The sequence below is a fragment of the Mandrillus leucophaeus genome, unplaced genomic scaffold (assembly GCF_000951045.1).
Source record: "Mandrillus leucophaeus isolate KB7577 unplaced genomic scaffold, Mleu.le_1.0 Scaffold529, whole genome shotgun sequence".
Lineage (NCBI taxonomy): Eukaryota > Metazoa > Chordata > Mammalia > Primates > Cercopithecidae > Mandrillus > Mandrillus leucophaeus.
In genome coordinates this window covers 961,957-989,899 of record NW_012105686.1, presented here as the reverse complement: position 1 = coordinate 989,899, position 27,943 = coordinate 961,957, and the positions used below count along the sequence as shown (strand labels likewise).

The following is a 27,943-nucleotide window of genomic DNA, read 5'->3' as shown; positions in this document are numbered from 1 at the left end:
GGAAGCAGGTGAGAGAGCACAGAGGGACAATGCTGGGAGAAAGGGAGTCCAGAGTGTGCCGGCCCAGCACATGGTGAGGTCTGTGTTTTATTCTAAGGGCCACTGGAGGGGACTGTTGAGATGACACGCAAATCCTAAAAATCATTCAGAGAGGAGGCTAGAATCACAGTAAGAATTTTTAAAGCCCTTAAGAAAAGATTACATTGCCTACTGCCATTCTTTGCAATTAAAAACAACACTAAGTGTATAATATAAACCTTCCATGTATGCTAAAATTAAATAGCAGAATTCTGGTTTCAAAATTTTGAATCAGACTGTCAAAGCTGAGCTTTTACCACTTTTGGTGCCCCTACTTTACTCATGTTTGTGTGGGCTAAAGTGGACCTGGCAGGTAATAGAGCCTTGTAGGGGAAACGGGGCCAGTTAGGAGCTGTTGCTGTGGTCCAGGGGGAAATGCTGGTGATTTAGACTGTAGGGCTAATGGGGAAGGGGGAAGAAGACGAATCTGAGACGTTAGGATATAAATGTGTGACTCGCTTCACACAAATGTGTGTTTCTATGTGAATACAAAATTAGAATGGAATCAAGTTTGTCAATATAGTAATGCCTTCTTCATGCATTTGCACTAAGATACAGGTTCTTAGTTTAAAAACGGCAGGAATCACCACGCATGGTGGCTCATGACTATAATCTCATTGCTTTGGGAGGCTGAGGCAGGCGGACTGCTTCAGTCCAGGAGTTCGAGACCAGACTGGGCAGCATGGCGAAACCCTGTCTCTACAAAAAAAATAAAATAAAATAAAAATAATAATAATAATAATAAAAGCCAGGAGTGGTGGCACATTCCTATAGTCCCAACTACCTTGTGGGAGGGTTACGGTGGGAAGACATCAAGCCTGGGAGGTGCAGGCTACAGTGAGCAGAGATGGTGCCACTGTACTTCAGCCTGAGTGAGAATGAGATCCTGTCTCAAAATTTGAAAAAAGAAAAAAAAAAAAAGCAGGAGTCTTAGGTACCCTACAAGAATATTCCTATCCTTAGGGGTATCAAGGGACTGTGAGACGCATGTAAACGCATCCTCCAGGTTTATCACAGAAGGGGAGAAACAATAGGAATTTCATAACTACTGATCTAATCAACCAGAATTAAATTTCCACAAAGTGGTACCCAGTACTTAAGACAGATGTTAAAGAATAAATTCTGATCCTTACTCAAAAACTTAGATAAAAGCTAAGCCATATTTATGTGACCAAGAGAAAACTGAATGATAAGAGCATAATGAGGCATTAGTAAGAAACGACGCTTCAGGTTTATGAAGGGGTGCAATTTACCCACTGACACTTCCTATGGGAGGGGCAGACCTGGAACTGCTTGGGAAGAATAAGCATTACCAGGACCCAAGCCTGCACTGAGGCTCTTTCAAGCATGTGCATGTGCATGTGAGGTGGCTAGGCTTAGGCTAAGTCTGGAAAGAAGGAGGGGAAGAGTAAGGTATAGAGCAACAAGGACCTCCAAAAGGAGTCTTATAATCTGGGATGGGGTCATGGTTGGGATGAGACAAATCAGCAAGGAGTAAATAATTCAAAGGACTGGGCAGTGGTTCTAAGGTTTGGCTGGGGATCAGAATCACCTGTGGAGCTTTCAAAACGCCCCATCTAGACCCCACCCCAGAACAATTAAATCAGACTCTCTCCAGAGAAGGTAGGCTTAAGTGAGTGGCCTGCATACAGGCAATCTTAAAAGCTCCCAGGTAATTCTAAACTTGACAACCTCTGACCTAAGGCATATTCAGATAATCAGCAAGCCACTGTGATTGCTATCAATTACCACTCCTAATCAACTAGACCTGCTTACCTATCAGCACAAGTCACCTTCATCCTTTCTGAGAGCACAATTAGCTCAGCAACAAATCCCAGACTTTCTCTTCCTGCAGCTGATCACGTCAGGACGAACCACATTTCAAAACCACAGTTGGGAGAGAGAAGAAACGCAATCATAACCATGTCATAAGATGAGGCAAGATGCTCTTTACACATTTCTGAATACCGAATGCAGTGCTTCCATGCTTGACTCTACAATGCTGACAAAGTGATGTATTTTGAGTGCCATAATTAAAACAATAATCCCAATAAAGTGGGCATTATGAGATAATTGCCCATCCTCGGGTATTAAGCAAACTGTGGTAAAAGCCAAGGATACTCATCGCCAAGGTCAATTACAATAATTGCTTATTTGAATTACATTATTGCTATTGTAAACTCTGCCTGATTAAGAAAAAAGAAAAAAACCAATAAAAATTGATGTAACACATACCACGGGGAAATGACCTGAGAAGGAGTTCTTGTTCTACTACTGGTCACTTAAGAATTCTTATCAACTTTGCGAAGCCTCCACTTATATACGCCCTATGCTTTTAAATATATACACACACACATTTCCTTAGTCTTTCAGTCTGAATTCATCAAGGAAATAGGCCTATCAGAAATTAGAGAAGAGGCTTAGAAGAGTAACATATGGAAACACACAGGAAAATTGAGTAGTGGGTCAAGCTAATAAAAAAATTAGAGGGTAGAGAAATCCATTACTCTGTGAGTTCATTCATTTTTCATCAATACATTACAGAAGAGGTCATCATTGCCTTTTACAGAAACTGAGTCTGTCAGTTATGCTGGTTTATAGCTTGTGGGAAGATATGTTGTCCTCCACATGCCACTGTCAGCTTGTCTAGATTAACACTCACGCAGCTCAAGTAACCAATGGTCAACCAGAAAAGCTCTGAAGATGAGATGGAAGAAAACAGAATTTTTGACCTTCCTTCAGCTAATTGGAATGTATTTGGCAATCGAAGAGTATAAAACTTCTTTTTAAGTTGTGATTAAACATCGAGGCTTTGATGTTTTATACGGCATTCTTCCCCACAATTAACTTCATTAGTGCAGTTAATTAGTGGGGAAGAATACCGTATAAAACATCAAAGCCTTGGTGTTTAGTGTCACCATCAGTTCAGCTAAACAGTAATAAAGAAATGATTTCTTAAAACACATTTATGCATGCTCAGCACTTCTATTTACAAGTTCAAAGTGTACGATAGGAACATTTTAAAAAATATCGAAAGATGCTATCCATACTGCAATCCAACTGTACTGACAGCAACAAGACACCATTTAATGTAGTCTAATTAAGTGCCCAAGAACACCACATAAAGCAAAAGAATTGAGACATTTAATCAGTTATGAGGACTGTTATAAATTTACCATCACCGTGAAATGAAGGAATGGTGGATACCCAAGGGAAACATCACAAGAACTATGTAATCTGAAGGCTAATTCTAATTAGGCATTAGATAGTGGGTTTAGCTTCAGTCTTTTGGGGTTTGGGGGGGGAAGGCCAAGCTATAAAATAAGAACTGCAGATGGCACGTCCTTATAAGATGGCAGGTCCTTATAAGCACTACTGGACAGCACCAAGTATACTGTGACCTTTCCTTTGGTACACAGTGTGTAGAGATGGTGAGACTATTAAAATGTGAAGACCAGCAAGATGGGCCTTCTCAATGTGCAACAAGGGAAGAAAGTTCTCATCTTTAGGTGGGAGGGACCAGAGAAATCATCTAGCCCCTTGCTCCTCAAAAAAGTGTGGTCCACTGTCCAACAGCATCTCCTGAGAGCTTGTTAGAAACGTAGAATCCCAGCCTCACTCCCAGACCTACTGAATCGTGTGCTTTTAACGCTCATTACAAGTTTGAGAAGCACTTGTCTACTTCAACCTCTTCATTTTGAACAGGAGGAAACCTGAATCCTAGGGGACGAAGTAACTCATGCAAGGTCACAAAGGGCTGATAGTTGAAAACAGGTCTCTGATTTTGTTTGTTTTTGTTTTTGTTTTTGAGACGGAGTCCTCGCTCTGTCGCCCAGGCTGGAGTGCAGTGACACGATCTTGGCTCACTGCAAGCTCCGCCTCCCAGGTTCACACCGTTCTCCTGTCTCAGCCTCCCGAGTAGCTGGGACTACAGGTGCCCAACACCATGCCAGGCTAATTTTTTTGTATTTTTTAGTAGAGACAGGGTTTCACCGTATTAGCCAGGATGGTCTCGATCTCCTGACCTCGTGATCCACCCACCTCAGCCTCCCAAAGTGCTGGGATTACAGGCATGAGTCACCATGCCTGTGAAAAGAAACCAGCCTGTACAAAGAGCAGCGAGGCAACATTAAGAAAACAGGGCAACGAAGGGGCCAAGGAATGACAAGGGACTTGCTTCATTAGGGTTGACAATTCTGGATTCAAATATATTTGATGTAGGCTGAGAACTCTTTCAAACATATAAGAAGTGAAAACTAGTTAAGTTCAATAAAAACGAAAGATGAGGAAAAAAGAATGTAACAATGTTTTGTTTTCTGAAAAGATCAGAGAAGGAAAAGCTCTGAGGTCTCCACTTGAGAGATATTTTTGAAGGGAGAGACAAGGAAGAAAATTTGGCACCCACGGGGCCACCACATATGACCACACAGGATATAGATAGTACAACTCCGGGAAACACCAGAACATCGTAGATTCATGTGAATTGCACTTCTGAATAACTTGTATGTGGCCATGGCAACACTAACCGAAGCCCATGAACAAGTGAGGAGCATGGTGAGCTCATTGCATCACCCACGGCTGGATCCAAGGGCAATTAGGATTCGGGGGAGAAGAAGAATGTACGTTACATAAATGCAAACTGAGGCAATACTATCATTATTGTTAATCTATAATTAATGTGTGTCTTCCCAGTGAAATGTGAGCTGCATGTGGGCAGAAAATTTCTTCAGGGTTTTCACCACAGTATCCCAAGAGCCTAAGTGCAGTGCCTGCACCTGACTAGATGATGCCAAATGACAAAATTGTAAAAGCTTTTAACATGCACGGTTCTGGGGCTTATTAAATGTAGACGCTCACTGGATTTAGCATCATACAGCAAGTACTTCACTGATGATGAAACACAAGTGACAGATAAACTTCGCTCTTGGGAGCCATCATTAGTTTCCTGGGGCTGCCACAACAAACCACCACAAACTAGGTGGCTTACAGCAACAGACATTTATTTCTTGCGGTTCTGGAGCCTGCAAGTCTGAAATCAAGGCATTGGCAGGACCATGCTCCCTCCAAAGGCTCCAGGGAAGAATGCTTCTTTGCCTCTTCCAGCTTCTGGTGGTTGCTGGCAATCCTTGGCATTCCTCGGTTTGCGGCAGCACAACTCCAGTCTTTCCTCTTTGCTTTCTCGTGGCCTTCCTTTCTGGGTCTCCTCTGTATTGTCAAACCTCTCTCTCCTTATAAGGACATGAGTCACTGGATGCAGGGCCAACTTCATTCCCGGATGACTTCATCTTAATTCGATGACATCTGCCAAGACCCTATTTCTAAATAAAGTCACAGTCACAGGTACCGGGGATCAGAATTTTATTACATCTTTTTGAGACACAATTCAACCCGGAAGAGAAACCAACATTACAGATGTTTTGATAATGTTTAGAAACCGGTTGGTTCAAAGCTTTTAAAAAAGTTCTAAAAATATTAATACGCCTAAATAATGTGATTGATATATAAACTTTCTACATTACAGTCATCCTTAGGTGTCCATGGGGGTTTGGTTCCAGGACCCTCCTTCCTCTCCCCTGCAGATACCAAAATCAGAGGGCACACAAGTCCCTGATAGAAAATGAGATGGTATCTGCATATAACCTAGACACATCCTCCTGTGTATTTTAAATCTTCTCTAGTTTATAATGCCTATTCACAGTATTATTTATAATACCTCTTTATAATATCTAAATCATCTCTATTATTTATAATACAAAGTAAATGTTGTATAAAGAGTTGTTACACTGTATTTTTTATTTGAACTTTTTATTGTTTTTTTTTTCCCCCAAATACTTTCAATCTGTGGTTAATTGAATCTGAGGATGTGGAACTCAGGAATATAGAGGGCCATCTGTACTGGGGAGTCAATTTGTGAAATCAGTAATGTCTCAATTATGAAGTTACTTCTGACATGAAAATACTTTTTGGGTAAGTAATAAGCAAACTCAAGACATTTTTAACTCAAGCCAAAGTAGCTAAAAAACAAAAACCATGCACTCTTACATACTAATATTCTGCCAAGTAGTTAAGTATGATAAGTGATGTGCAGACATATGACCTTCTGTTCAATCCAAATGAGTTATCTTTAGATATTTTGTGATGACTATTCTTGTGATTTAAGTACCTCATAATAAAATTCATGTTTCATTTTGCTTTAGGAAAGGCTTGAATAATCCCCCTACAGTAGTATTCTGGCAAACACTTAAATTATATAATTCACCAGGTTCAATTCTGTTGCTACAATCACTTTCAAAGAAGATGGTTATAATACATTATCATTACAGCTATACAATCCAAGCTGAATTTTCCTTGGCTGAATTCCTAACATTTTAATGCTGAAATTGATCTGTTTTAAAAACATCATGTGAAGGGTTTTTAAATACCATACATGCCCAAGCTCTTTATTTTAAATGCTTTAGAAATGAGCTTGCATAAACAGAAATAAAAAAATCTGTTCTCTAATCTAGCATTAAGCATATTTTAAAGAACAACAGGCATGTTTTCAAACAAACTATTGCAGTATACAAATTACCCAGCAGGAATGAGAATAACAATGCTTCTTATATGGGTTTAGAACCCAGAGAAAGCTGACATTTCATCAAAGTTGTCTTGGAAACAATACTCTTTGTGTTATTTCAAACACAAGAGGTGTGTATTTGGGCGTGGGCTATTTGTTGTGAAGCAGTCAGATGGTAAGGCTGCCAAGGTTCTGGCGCAGAGATGAGAAATGAGAAGGGAAGCACTGAAGTTACACAAGCCGTTCGCATGCACACGGGCACAACCATGACACATGTGCCAGGCTACAAGCCAGTTCCCACTTGGGCAGACTTTCCTTTACCTCTAAAACTACTGTGTGAGACTAACTGCAATAGTGGCTGCAATTTTTCACACCTCCCTGTATCTACATTTGGTAGGGCTCTGTCACACTGATGCTAGATTCAGCCATATGACTTGCTTTGGCCAACGGCACAGTAGCACACATGATGCAAAGAGAGGCTCTCCTAGACTCTGCACTAGTGCCAAAAGAACAAGCCTTGGCTAGCCTGCTAGAGGGATGCCATAGATACATGAGGGAGAGCCAGGTCAGTTGAGCTGAAGACTTTATAGACCAGTGGTCCCCAATCTTTTTGGCACCAAGGAATGGTTTTCTGGAAGACAATTTTTCCATGGACGAAGGTGGGGTGCCGGTGGTGGTTTGGTTTTGGGATGAAACTGTTCCATTTCAGATCATCAGGCAACAGTTAAGATTCTCATAAGGAGCGTACAACCTAGATCCCTGCATTGCACAGTTCACGATAGGGTACGCATGCCTATGAGAATCTAACACCCCTGCTGATGTGACAGGAGGTGGAGCTCAGGTGGTAATGCTCACTCACCTGCCACTCACCTCCTGCTGTGCAGCCTGGGTTCTAACAGGCCAGAGGTCAGTACCAGTCCGTGGCCTGGGGTTTGGGGATCCCTGTTCTAGACCACCCAGCTGACTGTAGACTTATACACAAATTCAAGTCCGGCCTAGAGAGAAAAGCTTCCACTGCAGCCAACACAGAAACTAATGAAATATAACAAATGCTTTCCATTTCATACCAGTATGTTTTGGAAAAAGTTATTAGGTAGTAATTGCCAACCAATATAACCATTTAATTGAGGATATGCATTATAGGAATAAATACTCCTCATTTTTAAGACATCCATATTAGGAATAGATGAAAATAATGTAAATTAAAAGGCAACCTCATTCATTTTGGTTCTCAGCCTTTCTGTGGAATTATGGTTTCTGATATCTTAAGAAATGAGTCAGTATATGTATAAATGATAAACTGTCATAACAAGTTCATTACAGCTTCACCAACACCATTTCTGCACACATCATCACTGTATATGCCCTCCACAAAACTTTATTTGGATAGTACTATTACTACCATGTTAGTGATGAGCAAACAGAACTCCTGTGAGATTAGGTGACTGCTTAAGGTCACAAAGCTAGAGGAGTGAAGCTAGTATTAGAATGTAATATTTCTGACTCTAGATCTCAACTGATTTTTACTAATCTCCTAATACAAAATACGGAGACTATTTCAAGATCGGTGAGATTACCCACACCTTATCAGTTCATGGATTAAAAGGCAAGATATAAAAAGCTGTATGCTGATGTAATTTACATAATTTAGAAAAAAATAGAATGGCTCACAGTATGATTCCTAAATCATACTGATATTCCAGAATTACATAATTTAGACATGGATCATTGTTGATGAAGGGACCACAGTAATGTTGCCTTCGTAAAATTGGCATAGGTGCCATGTAAACTGTTTAATTGGTTCTCTCCACATCTGAATATCAAAATAAGTTTCAACTTCATGTATACGCTCAATTTAATTCTACCTAAGGGTTTCCTCCTGTGCACATATCCAAAAGCGGATATAAACCATCTTTTAGGATTTTCATTTCATGCAAAAAAGTAACTACAAGCCCTGTAAGAATGACCACAGAGTCAGCCGACTCTTGAAGACAAAGGAGAATAGGAATGGAGAAGGAAAGAATCAATCTTAAAAATAGGAGCAGTAAGGTTGGGAGTTAAACTGACATCAAAGGTCGGCACATGTTTTTCTGTAAAGTGTTTGACAGCTTTACAACGATCATTTTAGGCTCTGCAACCCACAGGAGATCTGTATATTTTTTCTTTGTTTACTTGTTTATGCCCTGTCAAAAATGTAAAAATGATTCTTCCCTCACAGGCCACACAAAAACAAACTGGGAAGTAGATTTGGCCTGTGGGCCATAGTTTACTCATCCCTTTGTCTATAAGAGCAAGAGAATGTGGTATACTCCTACATGTTTTTATAATCTGAAGTCTGTCACTACAACAATCATAAGTTTCTGGCATTCTCTTCTTAGGATGCTCTCAATAGAATCCAGGAGGTGAGATAATGGCTGTGGGCATAGTGTGATCTGCAACCCCAACCAAGAATCACTTTACCACCGAGATGCTTGAGCATTTTTATTCTCATGATTTTAAACGCAGGGGAAAGGTCCTAAATTGTTACTTGATAACTTCAGTTATCAGGCAACTGAGTTTCTCGGCTTAATTTATGCCTAGGACACTGGACAGGAAATTGCTGGCTGACTGGTTTGGAACAGCTGCCTGAACACTTCTCCCTCCCTTCACTGATTTATTCAAGAGTGTGACAAATGACTACTACAACGCAGGCCCCTCACAGGAATGCAGAAAGGCTCAAAGCTGAAAAAGACAAGGTTTTTGACCCCTTTGCCTCTTTTCAATGAAAGAGTTAGAGATAAGGTAAGCACACAAGTTCCAAGGGTGGACTTGGAAAAGGCATGTCAGGAAATCCTTGACGGCCAGATGTGCTTTAGAATTCAGTATTTGGGGAATTTCCTAAAGGCAATATGATACATATACTCTAACAGGGGCTGGAATAACAGTTTATAATCAAACATTAATACACTTTTATATCACTTCAGGCCAGGTTCAGTTTTGTTACTGAATGAGATGCAAAAACAACAACAACAACAAAAAAAAAAAAAACTTTCAGTTTTCAGAGCTTTCTGGATTTCAGAACAGTGGATAAGAGACTGTGGGCCTGCCTGATCTTAAAAAGAGCCTGTATATTTATTTTCTCTTTTAAAATAAAGTTTTAACTTAAGAAAACCACAAAATAGGATGCTCCCAGATCCAAACTCCAACCAACTGCCAATGTGCTGAATCTGAGTGGCCTTCTTTACGGCACCACATCTTAACAATAACAACAGGTTACCTGAGACACCAGTGAGGTAAGTTCAAACTAATGAAGATTTCACTCTTTTGGTAACATTTTCTTATGCTATCCAAGAGTCATTTTAAAAAATCAAATTATATATAACTATATTATATACCAAATTACACATACACACACACATATACTCTCTCTTTCTCTGTCTCCCTCCCTCCCTCTTTCTCTCCCTCCTTCCTTCCCTCCCTCCAGGAAGTAGTTAAGGAATCCTTGGAAAATACGTAGCATATTTTTCTTAAAGAGTTATCCACGGAATCACTGTACAGATCTGTATCCATGTATCCAGAAAAGTCAGTGTATCCTTAGAATAAGGACTTAGAATGTCTAGAAAGTCCTTAATGTGGATATTTGATCTTCAGTTCCTAAGAGAAATGTCCTAACAGCCAGTAACATGAAAGTTAGAGATCTTCCGACTTTCTAGGTATGTATGCTGTCACTTTAAAAGGAAAGAGCCTATGTCCAATGGACCTTCACTTCTGCTACAACAACATATGTGAAGAGCTCTTTACCATATGAAGCAAGCTCTTTATCAAAATCTATTAACAAATATATAACAGCTATTTTTATTTGTACGTCTAAACATAAAAAACAAAGTAACACTACTGAGTTGGCTGATAGTGACTTCCCTCAACCACAGCAGATTAAGTATATCCAAGACTCATTTTAATTCATCAATATATAATTTCCCCCAGACTGAATCTTAATTTTTAAATGTATTCACAGACTCAGAGAACTCCTAGTCCAAATATTTTGGTGTTAAATACTAAGTATTAATAAAAATACAGGTGAAGGGACTTGTCTGAGGTCTTGCAGTTAGTAAGAGGTGAAGTTAGGATTAGGAAAAGGTCTGTATGTGGTTTCCAATTCAAGCTTGCAATGAAAATCTGCTGACAGACAAGGACATTTACTCAAATACAATGTACATAGATTAACACCAACAAATTTTTTTGGCCTTACTGCATTAAGTTCATCATAAAGTCAGGATTATGACGAAAGAAAGGTACTAAGTATTGAACAGGCAGATTCATGTACATAACTTGACGAGGATCATTATCTGCGGACCTATGCATCTAGATGCTTGATGAGGCTGTGCATGATTTTTTTCTGCCTCATTTAATATATTTACAGTTCACATACCTACTAATTTCTTTAACTGACACAGAGACAGCATACAGTATCAAACAGTGTACTGAATTTGTTTAGCAATTACATCACTCACTAGTTGCTTTGTTAACAAGCACTGAGTTTGATATTCATCTTTATACATAAACAAGCATTCAAAATAGGAGAAATTATGCCAGAAGTACCTGGTAAGGTTAACCTTTCAGTACTCTTCCTTCTAAAGTTCCATAGTTTGATAAATGTGTAGAACCTCTTACACCACCCACTTCTGATTCTATAAGCAAAAGAGCATTCACAAATTGACCGCATTTTTATAGATGTGAAAACAATGACAAGCCTACAAAATTCACAAGCAGGATAGTTGTGAAGATACCACATCTTAAAACTCCTGGAATAGTATAAGCTCAATTAAGTTTGTTTCCACAAAAGAAAAAAAATTGAATCCATCTCAGATTATATATAAATTCAAAACGCAGAACTGTTGTTTTACAAAAAAATAATGAAGAAATAACTATAACAAGTTATCAGGACCCATGATTACCAATTCAAAAAAAATTTAAAAAGTTTCTGCCACGGCATCTTGTCTCTGCTGTTATGATAGTCCAATACTTTCAAGTAAGTAGAGTTAACATTCTGAAGAAAAAGGAAAGGAAATCTTAGAATGAGACAACAAACATAAAGCACACAGCCCAATGCCTGGCCCATGACACATGCTCAGGATGCTCTAGCAGTCTGGTTATTATTACTTCTGTCATGGACACATCTTCAAAAGGACAGAAAATCATAAAGAGGCCACGAACGAAATTAATACTAGGCACTACAACTTTTAGCATGCAAATAGTGTTTTTGAATTAGCCAGAATCACTATTTTGAATACATGATACATTTACTGAGAATTGAGTAAAATGCCAGGCACTTTGCAATTATACACACTGTCTCATTTAATCTTTCAATAACCCAATAAGATAGATATTACTAGTGCTGCTATTGTTACTATTAAAAAGAATCTAGTTGGGGAAAACTGAGTAACTTGCTAAGTCATCTATCTCTAGTTTGCAATTTGAGCCCAGATCTATCCTTCTGGATTTTATACCATTATACTTTCCATAATACCATGTTTTACTCATGGCTAAAATCATGGATGCATGGGAAATGCATCTTCAAACATATGAAATAAATTAAAATATTGAACAAATCTTGATTTACATGTCTGAGGCAGCTCCAACATTTTTCTGAGAATATCTATATAGAATAACATTTAGCTCAAACTAATAATTTGAGGTCTTTTTAAAATAATAAAGCACTGCTATTAAGTATCAGATAAAATAAATCATAGGGTTCATCATACATCAGAAGAACCTAAGTGGTTATTATGCAGTCGAGGAAACTGAGGCTCAGAGGGAATAGACGTCATAGATAAGGCTAGACGATGGCCACGCCTCCCCTGAATCTAGTCTAGTGCTCTTTCTACCATATTCCTGGTTGGCTTTTCTCTCTTTCCACATATTTTATTTAAAAAATAAAATACAATACATTCAATAAGTTAGAGTACTTAACCAAAACAGTTTCCGCAGTAACAAAAGCAATAATTTATTTACTCTAATATGTTGTGCCCTTTGCCAGAAAGGCCTTGGGGAGGCACAAACAGTGACTAAACAATATCTAAATAAATGTGACTGGCAATTAACAGATCATCAAATATGGCAGTAGTATAAAATGAGTGAAAAGTAGTCATCCCTTATTGTCACTCCACCAGGGCAATCTAGCTTCAAGCATCTTGTGTGATGCCTGTTAACTAATCAGTTCATAGTGGCCAGTACAAGTTGAACAGCCCACACCCGAAAATCTGAAATCCAAAATCCAAAATTTTTGGAGCACCAACCTGACGTTCAAGGGAAATGCTCATTGGCACATTTAAAATTTCAAATTTTTTTAGCTTTGGGATGCTCAGTCAGTGAGTATAATGCAAATATTACCAAATCTGAAGAAAACCCAAATCCAAAACACTTCTGGTCCCAAGCATTTCGGATAAGGGATACTAAACTGGTATAAGATTCTAAGACATCATCTCTCACTTCACTTTAGCTCCCTAATGTAAAGCTGAGGACTGTATTTAAAAGAGAAGCAAAATGACCACCACAGTGGCAGTGACAGTGCTTAGTGAACCAAAGAAGAATCTTGAAAATATCACAAATAGCTGTTAATGACTACACATTCCGGATTCTAAGGATATCCTGATTTCAGGATTTTATGTTTGTTTTAAAGTGGTTGGTTAAATGAAGAATACATGAAATTTAATTTCCATGTGTTGATTGTTTTCATGTAGATTCACAAATTAATACAAGAAAATGCCTTTGTGAAGCCATGGGCTCCAGTTTGGTACTCTTAAGGTATAAATCACTATGATATGCAGCCCTCAACTTAATTCCTTAGGCTGCCCCAACAATGTGATATAGCACTGGAATCAAGTTTTCTTCTGTGACTGCCACCCAACTAAAGGTACTAAGATGTCCTTTTCTGGAGGGTCAGGAGGAAATGGCAGGGAAAAAGGGAATGGAAGGCTGGAAAGAAAAATAAAGAAAAGTAGAATATGGAAGTGGTTCCTACTTAATCCATGCCGTAAATTTCCAAAAGTCAGCTGACAGGAAACAGGAGCCAAAACATTGCAAGTATAAGTGCTTGTTCATCAATTAGGGAAGGGCAGAAAGGATAAAGAGATTTAAAAAATAAAGACGCTTAAGTTATAAAGTATTATCACTACATCTGGTTAGTTGTTATTAAAAAAAACCAAACAAACAAAAACTACTCTTTTTTCTTCATGAAATAAAAATGACATCAAGCTAGAAAACCCAAATTGGGGGATTCTGTTACTGTAAGAATATTCCTAGGAACCTCCAGCAAACTGATGAGGCTACAAGTTAAAATCTTTGTCAGATTTTTCATCTGCATACATTTTAATCAGATAGCAGATTCTGAGCTGGTGGAAGAGGAAGATACATCTGTTGGATATGAGAAATTTAACACAAAAACATGCATGGGACTGTATGATGACATTCCAAAATGCTCTGGCCTTGAACCACCATTTTGAAGGTCCACAAAATGTGAAGTATTAAACATCCTGCCCCACGTGACAAGTTTACACTCTAAGGGCATATGACGGACAAGTCACATGAAAAGAACAGATCACAACAGCACCATTAAAATACACAGATACAAAGTCGATACTTAGGATTTTTGCTGATCTGCAGGGAAAGGAGGAAGCTCCTATAATCTTAAGTATTTTCCTAAGTGGCAGGCCCCTTGCTGGGGCTCCTGCTATCTCTAATCTTTGCATTTTGTCTACACCAAGTAAGGTACATCCAGATGAGGGTTTAAAACTGACCTTAGAGTAGAGATAACGAGCATGGGCTCTGAAGACTAACTGAATCCTAGTCAGCTCATCACCTATGTTCTGGGTGAACCATTGGCAACTTACTTAGTCTCACTTTCCTCATCTGCAACACAGAGATAATAGCAAACTCCACTTTAATGGGCTATTCTGATGACAGCACAGAGTATAGGCACCCACGGTGCTATTATTCACGTCCACGGTCATAAAGCTAGCAGGGGCAGAACTGTCTCCAGAGTCCATGGCAATGGCTACAAAGCACATGCTTTTCACTCTACACTAAGCAGCCTTCTAGTGATTTTCCTTAAACATTGAGAAAAGCAATAAGCCACCTCTCAACTCTTTTATCTGGGAAGGGATCCCCACTGAGGAGGGAAGCCTGAGGCATGTGTCACCTGGGAGGACTAAAGAGAGCAAGGGTAATTAGGAGGAAGAAGATCCCTGGGTTCTGAATCCAGGGACAGGCAGAGTCAGGAAACACTAATCAGAACAGCCCTACAAAATCACTGTCCAGGAGAGAATGGACAGGCATGACTGGAACCAATTGCCACCAGGGGTCGGGGCAAAAACCACTCATATGCAGCAATGGCCATCCACTCTATTTTGAGCCTGTGTTTTGTTTCACATTTACTATATTTGATCAGGTTGTAGCCTGTGGTTTTGGTGGCTGACAAGAAGTAAAATGTAAATTATGCTACTACTTCATAGTTTTTAGGGGGAAATTATTCTGTTAAATGCGTGAAAAACTTTCTAGGTATAAAATTATGAGAAACTAAAATAGGCAAGGAGGAAACCAATCGGAAACCAGAATTTCATTTGTAGTCTCTTCCCACAAAAACAAATACTGTAATATGGAACTATGCAGAAAATAATTTGAAAGGTAAACTACACTTTTAAAATCATATAGTCCCAAAGGTAAATAAACATTTTTGGAATCACTGCCAATTGTCGATATGAATTCCAAGAGGTAAGGAACTCATGAAAGAAAAACTCCAAGACTAACACACATTAAATTGCCTTAATGGAATTGGGTTACATTCAATATTGTTTTAAGTAAGTGGACCACTGGTTGGGGTCTAGAAATTGTTTGGTTAGAGGGATATTTTTGTTATAATATTTGTTATACTCAGATTTGATTTGTACATCTCCCAAAACAAATGTTGTGACACTATAAAAAAATTTCAGGATCTTAGGCCAAACACAACTAGCTCTTTAAAAATTTCATTCCTTGTAGAATGAAAAGACTGTACAATTCTCTCTGATATTTATTCTGAATATTTCAGTGGTGTATCCTCCACGTTCCTGAAAGCCAAAGGCACATAATTTATAGCACGGTTTCTAAAACCGTGCCCTTTTCACTGGTTGCTGGCATTTAAAGCATGTTTTCACACATCTTGCAATGTTCTAAGACTATCCACATTGATTGGAATTACATTTTAAAAGCATTTTTAATTGAGTCCCTGTGCTGACAGTTTTCTATGCTCCACCTGCCCTCACTCGCACTTGTTTCTTTAACAGAACTCTAATTGTCAGCGTACAAAATTTCCACTTAATCTGATCCTTCCTCTTAGGGTTTTCTGAGCTACAGAAACACATATTCCTTTCCCTTATCTTTTAAGTAAAATGTATCTCTACAAAGAAACACAATTGATGCTAAGTTCTGATAACCAGAGAAATGTGAATCCCTCTTAATCAAATTCCAAACCTGAGCTAAGCAAGCAAAAGTGGCATCTCAGGTAGGTGAGAAAGTGAAGAGTAACAAAGATTCAAGAATTCTCAGGCATAGCTGACCCCACAAAGGCTTCTTGGGCCTTTGGTGAAGATTCCACTTCTCTAAAAGGAAAGGTCTGGCGGTTGGTAAGAATGAACTGCCTCAAATATGGCCTCATGTTTCCCAGGTCCTCTGTCTCCAAAAAACAGGTCACGCAGGAAGCTGACGATACATCCAGAGGTAGAAAACATGCAGAAAAACAGATCCACTGGAAAGACATCTCCTAAACCTTTGCCAGACCCACCCCGGCTCGTGTGGGAAGCTGAAATCCTGTCTGCTCAGGTGCCCCTCGCTGCCCGCCCACAGTGGGAAACTTGGCCATGTTGGCCGGTTATTCTGGATTCTCCTGTGGGAAAACCACACTCTTCCCATGAGGGCAAACACCATCTTATGCCCAGTGTGTATCTTGCTTTCCAGGACTCTGGCCCCTTTGTCATTCTTATTAAGAAAATATGAAATCTGCTACAGCCCTGTTGGTATGACTCTTTGAGCAAGCTAATTTCCATTCTGGGCACCCTCCATCCCCAGGACAGGAGGGCACCTTCACATTGTAGCTCTGGAAGACAACTCCGTAGCAGGGCACTAATCACTGAAAGGGCACCCCCTCCCCCACACCGCTCCTGCAAAAAAAGAAAAGTGTTATTTCAATGGCCTAAAGAGCAAAGGCCATATAAAATCTTCCAGACTGACATTCTTTTTTTTTTTTTTTTTTAACAGAGAGACTGAGGCTAATCTTCACTGAAAGCAAAGCAACCAGGGATCACACTATGAGAGGCGTTCACGTCTTGAATAGAGGTGGGAGTATAGTCCTTAACCTCCCCTGCTGAACCAGGTCTGCCGTTCCCCAGCACCCTGAATCCTGCAATCACTCCTTTCCCTTCAGACGTACCTCTGTCAAAGTCGATACCAAGGCTGACTCACTGCCTTGTGAGACTCCTCAGTTAACTCAGCCTGAAGAAAAGAAGCTGCAAATAAATCAGTATTACAGTGCTGGGACGCGTGTTCTTTCCCCAAACAGCCAACCTTATTGACAGGGATTAGGTGTATGAGTAAGTAGTAAAATAATGAAAAGCAGCAAGACTCGCTCCTGCTCGACAAGCATCTGTTGGGTATACTCCCTCTCCCCACACAATTAGAGGAACGCCAGAATTGTTATGGTTTACAACACTGGAGGGAGAAGTCCATTTTACAGATAATCTGACATGAAAATAAAAGAGGCTCTCTGTAAAAACGCTAAACTGTGAGATCGCAGTCCTCGGGCCACTCGTTCAGCTCATCGGGGTAGTTATTAGCTTTTCCTACCAGCAGAAGCACACAGCACTAGCACAGCAGGTGAATGTCTTTTAATACCAGGATTTAGACTGACAGGAACCCACAGGGTTCTCCCTCTTTGGTGTCCAATTTCATCCATTATGAGCAGCGAGTAGTTTGGCTGTAAAATACATAAAAGTCACATTCTCAGCCAAGGTTGAACTATCCCTAAACACAAAATCCCCAATGGAATTAAATATGTGCTAGGATCAGCTAAAGTTAATTCTCAACCATCTGCATGTACAAGATCCGTTTTGTAGATTTTTTTTTTTTAAGGCAAAATTTAATCTCAGAATAATTTCCCCGTGGCCTGGCACATTTCTAGTTTGCTCCTTTCTGCTGTTAGTTTAGGGTTTGTTTGTGGAATGCAAGTTAATTTAAATATTAACCCTCCAAAGAATAAACAAAACCAGGGTCATTTTCAAATTACTCATACTGTACACTAAAAAAACAAACAAAATAAAAAAACGAGGACCTACTGTATTGGGCCCCTTTACCACTCCCACGTTACACAGATAGAGAAGGACTTGCCAAAAATCACAAGTAAACGGCATAAGGCAGGATTTGAACCCAGACCACCTGGTTCCAGAGGATGAGTGTCTAGCTGGTTTCCTGCCTACTGGCTGTCTAGAGTTCACAGCATGACACATGCACAGAAGTAGACAGGTCCCAACACACACCAGCTTCCCAACCTTAAGAAATGCAGTTTGAACAGAGTATGTAGAGTCACCTTGAGTCACCGTTTACAAGGGTGCTATTTTTGCTTTAAAAGCACAGCAAACATGAATACCTGCTTGAGCAGTGGGAAAGGAGGGGGAGGAAAGACTGAGGCATATCTGTCTGTAAAACAGGTCTTTTCCAAAATATGCTTACCCTTGCATCTCTGGTCACTGCCTGAGGGTGCAGTGTACCAATCTTTTTGACGTGGCCTAAGTAAATTTCTCTTGAACTCGTTCTTTTCATTTGTAAACCTTTTGTTGTGCTTTTATCCAGGGTCTCATAATTTTGGAGTCATGCTGAGTCAAGTCGGTGTAGTCTCAGTCTCTCTTTCTTCTGGCTTGGTGATAAACCTCTTGCCTTATTGTCTTCTCAAGATTTTCTTTTTTTTTTTTTTTAAGTTTTTTTCTTATTTAACTATTACTTATTTTAGTCTTTAGATATCCCCTCTAAGGTGAGTCTTTTCAAGTTTTCTACTTGCACGATTCCCCTACCTCCTCTCTTGAGTACTAAACCCTGGAAAAACTACCAACTGCTTAATCACACAGATGCATTTATCCCCATTCAGTGTCTGTCATTTCAGGGGTTTCTTCCTCATGAACTTTAGATCTTGGCTTTTACACTTGACCATCTAGTACTGAAACAAGCAAAATATCTTCTGAGAGCTAAAATGTGGTGAGCATTCATGTAACTTTTTAAAGTGGAACACAGCCATGTAATGCATGCCCCCATTTCTGAAAAATCCTGACCTCTTCTCACTGGTCACTGCACTCTAGGATTAAGATGCTGCAAAGACTAAAACATTCGGCCATTCCCACTTTTAACAAACTCAGTAAATTCCTCTTCTTTCCTAGATTTGGTCACATGAAGTACTGGAACAAGCACAATTACACAAAGGTATAATCCATTCTTTCTGTCACCAGCACCGGAGGGGAATCTAATCAATGTGGTTGGAGAACAGAACGTTGAGAGGAAGCCTTAGCCTCTTCCTTGCTCAGACACTGGGTGAAATAATACCAACAAAACCAAGTGAGTGATGGTGCCCAGAGAGCCTTAGACCAAAACTGCAGACCAAACAAAAAGACACAGCTTAATTTTCCTGACCATTCAAATATATTTTTAGTAACTCTTCAATTATCTTATCACTGAAACGCACTCTCCCAAAAGGCATTATAATTGCTTAAATACAGTTTCTGCCTATTCTTCCCTATGTTTTTTAAACATTTTTCTGGCCTCAATACTTATCGCAAATCTTCCACTTGTCAGAGAAGGCATATTCTGTGACAATTTCCATCTATCAAACTGTGGTGAGTTTTGCTGGCTTTTAGACAACTGCCATAGACCTATTTAGAGAAACTGTTCAGAGGGACCTGTCTCTGAAGCCTAACCACCTCCACTGACCACGTGTACACTGAAAATGAACTCCTCAGCTTCTGAGTCAATACTCAAGGGGAACTTTCATTTGGAGACATTTTAAAGGGAGAAATACGCACACAATCCTAAACCAGGGAGACTTTATATTTTGGTTTGTGATAGGGAAAATGTATGCACAAATGAAGCCTGGGGAAGCCTAAATGCAAAACGAAATAATCGAGCAGAAGGACGGCAGGCTTCTCCGACACTCAATCATTTTCAGTCACACTATGTTGTCCAGTAACCTGCATTGATAATTCCTCATGAATAAAACGCCAGCATTATCATCTGCAGCTACATTGTTGACATGCTTTTGCTATTTCACTAAAAATACCATTAATTTTCTGGCTTCACAACAGCTGAGCTACTCCCCATTTGAATATACAAAAGAGTATTTTGTTTAAACCAAATTAAAAGTGTTCCAGTAGATGACTTCCATTTTGCTAGCTATACTATTTTAGCATATACTGTTCTTCTTAATCCTCCCAACCTCAACGTCATGCCTGTCATCTCCCCAGTCCAAAATACTCCCATTATTAAAATCGTGTTTTAAGTTGAGGAGGGGGAATCTGGACACTGACTATTTCTGTTGTAACACTCTTGGCCTGCAAGCCACCTGACTGGCATGGTAAAGAGTGTGGCTTTTTGAGGGTTACAAGATATGGTGACCTTCTTGATTCTCTCACCTCTGTGAGCCAAGGTACATAAGCAACACAATTTTCCAGTTTGGTATTGGAAGGGTAAACTGCTAAACACACACACCGAATACACCTTCCGTTTCCCATCTAGAAACGTTCCGACATCCTCCACTTAAGTCAGAAAGAAAACCACTACTCCTGCCAAGCCCTCCTGGCATCTCACCACTTTATTTGTTCCCATTTGTATCTAATGCTTTTGTCAACAGTTCAACAAAAGTCAAAGCAAACAACCCACTGCAAACACTGGGGGTAACAGCAACAAGCATGAATCCTTCACAATTATCCAGCCCAGCTGCTCACAGCTCGTCTGGGCTGCTTTCATTAACAACAATGTCAACAAAAGACTGAAACCCACCCAATAACTAGATGGGTCAATACCGCCACTGTATACCCTCTGTAGGAGGAAACGCTGTTCTCCTTTGTTGCTTGGGCAAACATGTAGAATAATTCAGTCAGATGGACAAGTGCTTGTCTAATCATTTGTTATGTGAATTATTCAACGACTTTTCACGTAAACTACTAAACAGGGCTCTTCAAATATTTCTGCGGCACTTCCAGCTGTCCAACTGCGGAAGTGCATAAAAGGGACAACGCCAGATGAAAAGAGAAATCATGACCCGAGTTAGTTCCCAGTGATAATCTTTAGTCTAAGAATCTCGAATCTTCACGACTAATCCTTTTAGGACTAACCCTTGCCTGGCATTTTCACCAGCGTCCAATCTTTACTATGTGGACCAGATTGACAGTGGGGGTCGTGTAGAAAGTCCTGACCTCGAAGCTCCACTATCTTTACCTTGCTCAACTTTAAAAGGTAGCCCCCCACCGACCTTCCTTTCACAAGCACTTCCAATAGGTATGATATGCATTTAGGGTTTTTAATGGAGTATTTTAAAAACATAGACATATGTAAACAGACTACAGAACACAGTGTCAAAGCAGCTGTTCCTAGAGATTATCTTTTATATTTTATATATATATGTGTGTGTGTGTGTGTGTGTATATATATATGTAATATTTTAGAACTCCCTGGATGAATTTTGATTTAAAATGTTGCCATTTATTTAACAAAAAATTATTTTAAGATACAACAGTTCTAAGTTCCCTTTCTTTCCCTTTCTTAAGTGTATGGCTTATGAAATCAGGTACAAACCAAGCAGCCTGGCGAGAGGGGCCCCTGACGTGGGCCCTGGCCCTCAGTTGGCTGAGCCCCACCCTGTAAGACCAAGGGGACATGCCCACACATAGCCTTTGTCTGTGGCCTCTGTACCATGAGCTGGGTACTCAGGACCCTGAAATTCCCTGCCCAAACACCCCAGCCCCACTTTCAGGGTTTACTTAGTCCTCTTCCTGAGGTCTCCCAGGGTTAGATCAAGCTGCTGGTTTGAGTGTGTCTAGATCTGGGGGCAGCTGTGGGGGTTCGACGAAGCTATGTAGTGAGAACTAGGGTGCGTACAAGACAATATGTGAGGGCGCACATGGTTAAAGCAATGAACAAAGTGCCTGAGAATTTTAAATTCCAAACTGGTCTTTCAGGTCATCACTAAACTGTATTTATTTACTGGATTTATAACTTTTAAATACTTCGGTATATGGTATAAGTGCCTCCATTTGGACTCTTTCACTGGCCCTGGGTAGGCCCAACAGGTAAGTATCAGGTACAGTTTTTGGTAGCCCAGTCTTAAAATGCTGAAGCCACTACAATCACCAAATGTTTCCATGTAATGTTGTATGTCTAAGAAAACAAGCAACATTTTTTTCCCCTAAACATTTTCACTTTTACAGATCCACATATCTACAACACTAATTAAAGTGCTGATTTTATTTCTATTATTGCTTTTAAAACACAGTAAGAGTCTAAAAGTTAAAAATAAAATTCAAGAATTATGGCTATTTCAGCCTAATACATAGAAACATGATAGAGATTTTAAGAAACTGTTAAACACAGATGAAGGAATCGGGCATGATGGCTCACGCCTGTAATCTCAACACTTTGGGAGGCTGAGGCAGGTGGATCACTTGAGGTCAGAAGTTTGAGATCAGCCTGGCCGACATGGTGAAACCACATCTTTACTAAAAAATGCCAAAAAAAATTATCCAGCTGTGTGGTGACACGTGCCTATAATCTCAGTTACTTGGGAGGCTGAGGCAGGAGAATCACTTGAACCCAGGAGGCAGAGGTTGCAGTGAGCCAAGATCATGCCACTGCACTCCAGCAGCTTGGGACACACACACACACACACACACACACACACACACACACACACACACACACACACACACACACAGATGAAGGAAACAGCAGAGATTCATACTCATTCCACCTCATTCTCACTTCTCACTATAGCCAGTTTACTCACTGCCACTTGTAATTGTGGAATCTTTACTTTTTACCACCAGTGTTTACAGATTTTTAGTTCTTGGCATAAATAATTGTGCTTTCAAAAACCAAATACTAGTCCAAGACACAGAAAACACAATGTGAGAATTTTACTTCCTTTAAAAGGTCTCTAATAATTTGCGTAGCTGCCCTACTTCTGAAGCTGGCTTCGAGTAACAAAACTAGAAAGCTGGCAATTTTAAAAAATACTCTTGAAAGAAGAAAATACCATCAGAGCTAAATGGGAGCAGCAAAAAAATAAATCAAATTTATGTACTTCTTTTTAAAACAGAGAAACTACCTGAAAAGCAAGTGAGGGTATTCAAATGCCAAAAAATCAGATGATAAATATTTTAGCTCGATAGTCCAATTGTTTTGCTGATTCCTACAAAACACTTTCTGAATTCGAGTAAAAGGCCCACATCCAGATTGGGAGTAGACAGAATGTTGCCACTGGCATTACTGTCAGTGTTTGCTAAAGGTTCACGTTTGCATGTATTTGCCCATCAGCCCTGGCAGCTTCCTGGGAAGACTGCCTTCAGAGCTAGTCCTCCAATCATCATAAACTGGCTTTATATGCACATTTTAAAGAATTCAGGACTCACCAGAAGCTCTGAGAAATGAAGAGGAACGATCCATTAATATATTTTATTCTACTCAGAAGGCAGCATATCGCAGTTCCGTATTTTAATAGGAAAATGATTTGAAGGAACGGATTGTATCTAATCTTTACCACGCACCCCCAGTGCAGTACAGGCCTGTTTGCCCTCCAGCTGCTGAATCAATACGTCCTGACTAACTTTAAATATTTTATTTAGATTGCAAGTTCATCTGTCAATACCAACAGGTTTCAAAGTCAGGAACCATTAAAATAATTTTTAGTCAGTTGTCTAACAAAAAAAAAAAAATTAGAAAAATCTCTCAGCTACAGAGGTATAGCTGTGCCCTTTTAATATCCAGAGGGAAACATATACAGAATTGACAAGGAGTTCTTCCCACCTAAATACCTTTCAGTGCTAATGCAATCGAACAAATCAAATGGACTATTACGTAGCAGAGACTTTTGTTTTATTACATTTGTTATAAAGGAAATTTTCACCCTAAATATTAACTAAACAGACTACATCCATGGTGAAACATTTCATGTGTAATATTCTTCTTTCATTTCTCCCCAGGAAAGAGGGTTGACCCAGAAGGAAGAATGGAGAGAGAGAAAAAACAGGGAGGCACAAAGAGAAAAAAGGAAGAAAAGAGAAGGGAATTGAAAACGACGAGGGTGAGCAAAGCAGTTTACAAGTGAACATCTGGTATTGACAGGAGGAACTGAACACAGTCTGTACAGTCACGCTGAAGTTTAGGAGGATGGCAATTTGAGAAAAGGGAGGGAAGAAGTGGCAGCAGGAGGCGGGAGGAGGGAAAGAACAGAAGAGGTCAGGGGTGGGGGAGTAACTAACTAACCAAAGTATTGTTCCCGGATGCTTACGTGTTTAGTCATTATTTGCTCTATTCTCCCAAAGGCAAAAATGTCACCAGCTTAGTTTAAAATTTCCCTAAATAAGGTCAGACTAGGTTACTACCAGATTTTATCATCAAAACAGATTCCAGCCTACGCATCCAATTCAGGAGTCTCATTCAGAGCAATGACAGTCCAATATGGTTTGGTTATAATCCCTGAGGCGGGGGCTGGGCCAAGGATGTGGAATAACTCAGCTTTCAAGTCCTGATAACTGTGGTACAAACACAAGTGATTATTTCAATTTTCTCTGCAGATTATTTTTTCAGGGCAACCCAATAAACCCAATAATGCCCAGATTTACTAGAAAATTTTTTATTCGTTTCCCCATGCACCAGAAAGTAAGCTAATCACATCCCGCCGAGAGTGCTGTCAGGCTAAATCCCTGCACTGCTGAATGCACTGCCGGGATAAATCTCCCTTCACTTTCCATTCCACCATCCACTTTAGGGCAAGGCCCTGGGGACTGCTCCAGATTACCCCTCTGCACGCAGTGTCACAGGCACAAGCCCGAGTGGTCCAATCAGTGCCAAGAAAAGAACAAACTAAAAAAGATTAATTCACAGATGTTCATGCATTTCACATACACTGTGCCCCATGGCCCGTTGCTAGGGCAACGGGAGACCACCAGTGCGCGCTTTATTGGCTTTATGAAGTGCGTCTCGGGGACTATAGTCCGAGAAACGCTGCATAATAATAGTGTGGCTTTTCTGAAGCCTTGTTTTGTGTTTATCCACATTTAACCTTCTGAGTATTATAAAGAGCACCCTTATGCATAGCTTTCAAGCACTCCTCCCTTTCCCCCAAAACTGCCACAACTTTCTATCTAGAAACATTAAATTGCATCTCTTAGGGGTCCATTTTGGGAAGACCTATGTTTATATTGCTCAACCAGTTCCGTGACAAAAAAAAAATCTACAACCATTTAAAGATCACTACTATATTAGTGCAGCTAACCATATCAACCACTCAAAACCGAATACATACATGCCTTGTTTTCTATGAAACCAGGGGAACCTTGCTTTTGAGTATCAGGAGTCAGTTTTAGCCAGAAGGAACACAGAACCAGCAAGCCTCATCAGAGTCTGTCAGAAACGCAGCATTATCCAATAGAACTCTCTGCAACAGTGGGAAGGTTCTGTATCTCTGCCGTTTTGGCAGTTTCCACGTGTGGCTACTAAGGACTCGATATGTGGCTAATGCAACTGGGAAAATGGATTTAAAAATTCCATTTCATTTTAACTAATTTAAATAGCTTCATGTGACTAGTGGCTACACCATATTGGACAGGGCAGCCTCAAAAGCTTACCAGACAACTATGGATGTTTTTAAAAGTTCCTAAAAAGCTGTCTCTTCAAGCTTTTAGTTTCTGCTTAATTCATAAAAAATATAACTTCAGGTAAATGTACACAGAATGGTCTTCATGATTGCCGCTGCTGCTAGCTGTGCCAGTTCAAATCAGCCAGAGTCTTTGTGAAAAAGGCCGAGGGAACAAGGCTAACTTTCTCCTCCTTCTCCACCCCCACCCCCACCCAGGTTGGGAGGTTAAAATCACAAATGTCACAACTCTCAGAGCAGTAGCACAGATCAAGTGTTAATCTAAAGGGAAGGGGTGGGTGAGGGGGAGAACACAGGCTTGTGGGGGCGAGGGAGGATCTGGAATGAAGAGGAGAAAAATAAAGCCAGTGAATAGATCAATAGAAGCAACAGCTTACATTCAGATTCACAGGAGAAAGAACACACGGAGACAATCATTTCCTGGGAAAAGCTCAAGCCTAATGAGAATTTACTCTGCTCCTTTATGCGACAACCCGCCCTTTTGTGGCACGGGCTTCCTGACTGACAGGAACCCGGGGCCCCTTAATAGGATTTCCATATTATTTCCAACACCTGCCCAGAAGTTATTTGTTTACATTGAAGGAGGCAAGATTCTCAAATCAGACATCTGCTTCTAGTTCAGGAATATCTTAGGAAACCATCTAGAAAGCAGCTTTGTTACCATGGTGACATTTTTATTTTCCTCCTTTAGTTGGCTCAAAACATTAGCATTTCCAATTTTATTTTGTTGTTCAAAAGGCCAAATGTCGCTCATGAAAACAGAAGTTTAAAAAATGGTAAGTGAATAGAAATCTCAAAATTCTCCAGAATAATTAAAATGGCCATAACCAGCAATAAATAAAAAGGAGATCTTATTATATACGCCTACTGGCTTCTCTCACTGGGTGGCACCACTAACTTGTTTACCTCCCCTCCCCCAGCCCTCTTCTCAAATTTGAAGTCAGCATCTTGAAAAGTAGCAATTTAAAAAAGAAGATTCAAGAATCCTTCAGGATATGACACAATTAAATAATGAGTCCATTTCCATGAAAAAGAATTCCTCATGCTCACCCTTATCACCATATCTTAGAAAGTTCACTTACGACAAGAATACTTAAGACATTTTAACTTCCACCTCACTGCCTGCATTTCTGTAAAGGCGGAGGGAGGTGAGGGAAAGTGTAAGCTTTTCATGAACATTTAGTGGTTGCAGAGGGGATGGAATATTAAACAGTGTGAGGGAAGAAAGGTGGACCGCACGTGAGCGGATTACATGTATGTGTGTGTTGTTCTCCAGTTTCTAGTGAAGTAAAACTAGAGGCAAAACTGAACCCAGGGGTTGGGAGGAGGAGGGTACTTAACCACCAATTGCAACTATCACAAATAAGCGAATTTCTTACATTACGGTACCAGTACGCTCAGCTTAAAATGTTTTTAAAGCAGTATAATTTATCACATACAAAAATAATTGGATTGGTTCTAAATAATGAATAATCTGATAAAGTTAAAGCAATGTGACTTATTTTATTCAATATTTAGATTCAAAGAAAAACAACTAAGTATTAAATTCTAACATTTCAAGTTTTGATTTGCCAAGTCTTAGCAGCATGACTGAGTTTTGAAATAACTGCATTATCTTCATTTAACAGCAACCTTATTCAAAAGAATCAAAAACTCTTTCAGAAAGTACTACTCAGCCCCTCAACAAACTTCCTTTCTATTACTCTTTCGTGAAGACTGAATTCTCTTCAATGCTTTCACAAGGCAGTTGCCATGGTAGTAATCAGACATGACTCTCTAAGTCCAAAATTACAGCCCTTAGTAGTGGTGGCTCCCAAGTGGAGAGTCTTTGAACCCAGAAGATAGCTGAGCTACTTCAAACCACCATAGAACAAAATACCTAAGTTGGACAGAGGAAAGTGTTGAAGAAATAATTCAAGAAAGCAAGAAGTAAGAGTATTAAACTACCCCATGAGTGATTTTATAATTTTTCCAGAGGGGGGTTAGTGTTACTGTAAGAATACAAAAAAAGATGGTGAACAATTCTTTTGAATAATTCCACTGGAAGAATTATCTACATTTTGAGAAACAAATGTTTTTGAAATTCAAGTGCCAACTATTAACACTTAAATCTTAGGCCCCTCTAAAGTTTTAAACCTGTTAACTATAAATGTTGTAATCTTTTTGCAAGAGATGAAATTCATCCTAATTAAGAAAATTAGAAATTAAACATCAGTATGAAAATGTCTGTCTCATAACTAAGACAGTTGGTTTATGGAGGGAAAGGATTAAACCATTTTGCCAAATCAGCTGGAGAAAGCCAACCTGCCAAACAGCCCGCCCCTGTTAATTAATATTTGTTCTGCTTCAGCAATCAGTGGAGGAGGGTGCTGCAAAACAAGCCTGCCCCC

At 39.7% G+C, this 27,943-nt stretch overlaps 1 protein-coding gene across 4 annotated transcripts in view; it reads right to left on the bottom strand.

Moving 5' to 3' along the window:
* TLE4 (transducin-like enhancer of split 4) overlaps window positions 1-27,943 on the bottom strand; it is a 156,698-nt gene that overhangs the window by 41,008 nt on the left and 87,747 nt on the right. Inside the window, exon 6 of one of the 4 annotated variants that reach the window (XM_011996883.1) lies at window positions 19,985-19,994. The exons of the other annotated variants lie outside the window; for them this stretch is intronic. Within the exon in view, the coding sequence (XP_011852273.1) occupies window positions 19,985-19,994 (10 nt within the window). The remainder of the gene's footprint in view (window positions 1-19,984; window positions 19,995-27,943) is intronic. 4 annotated transcript variants of the gene reach the window in all.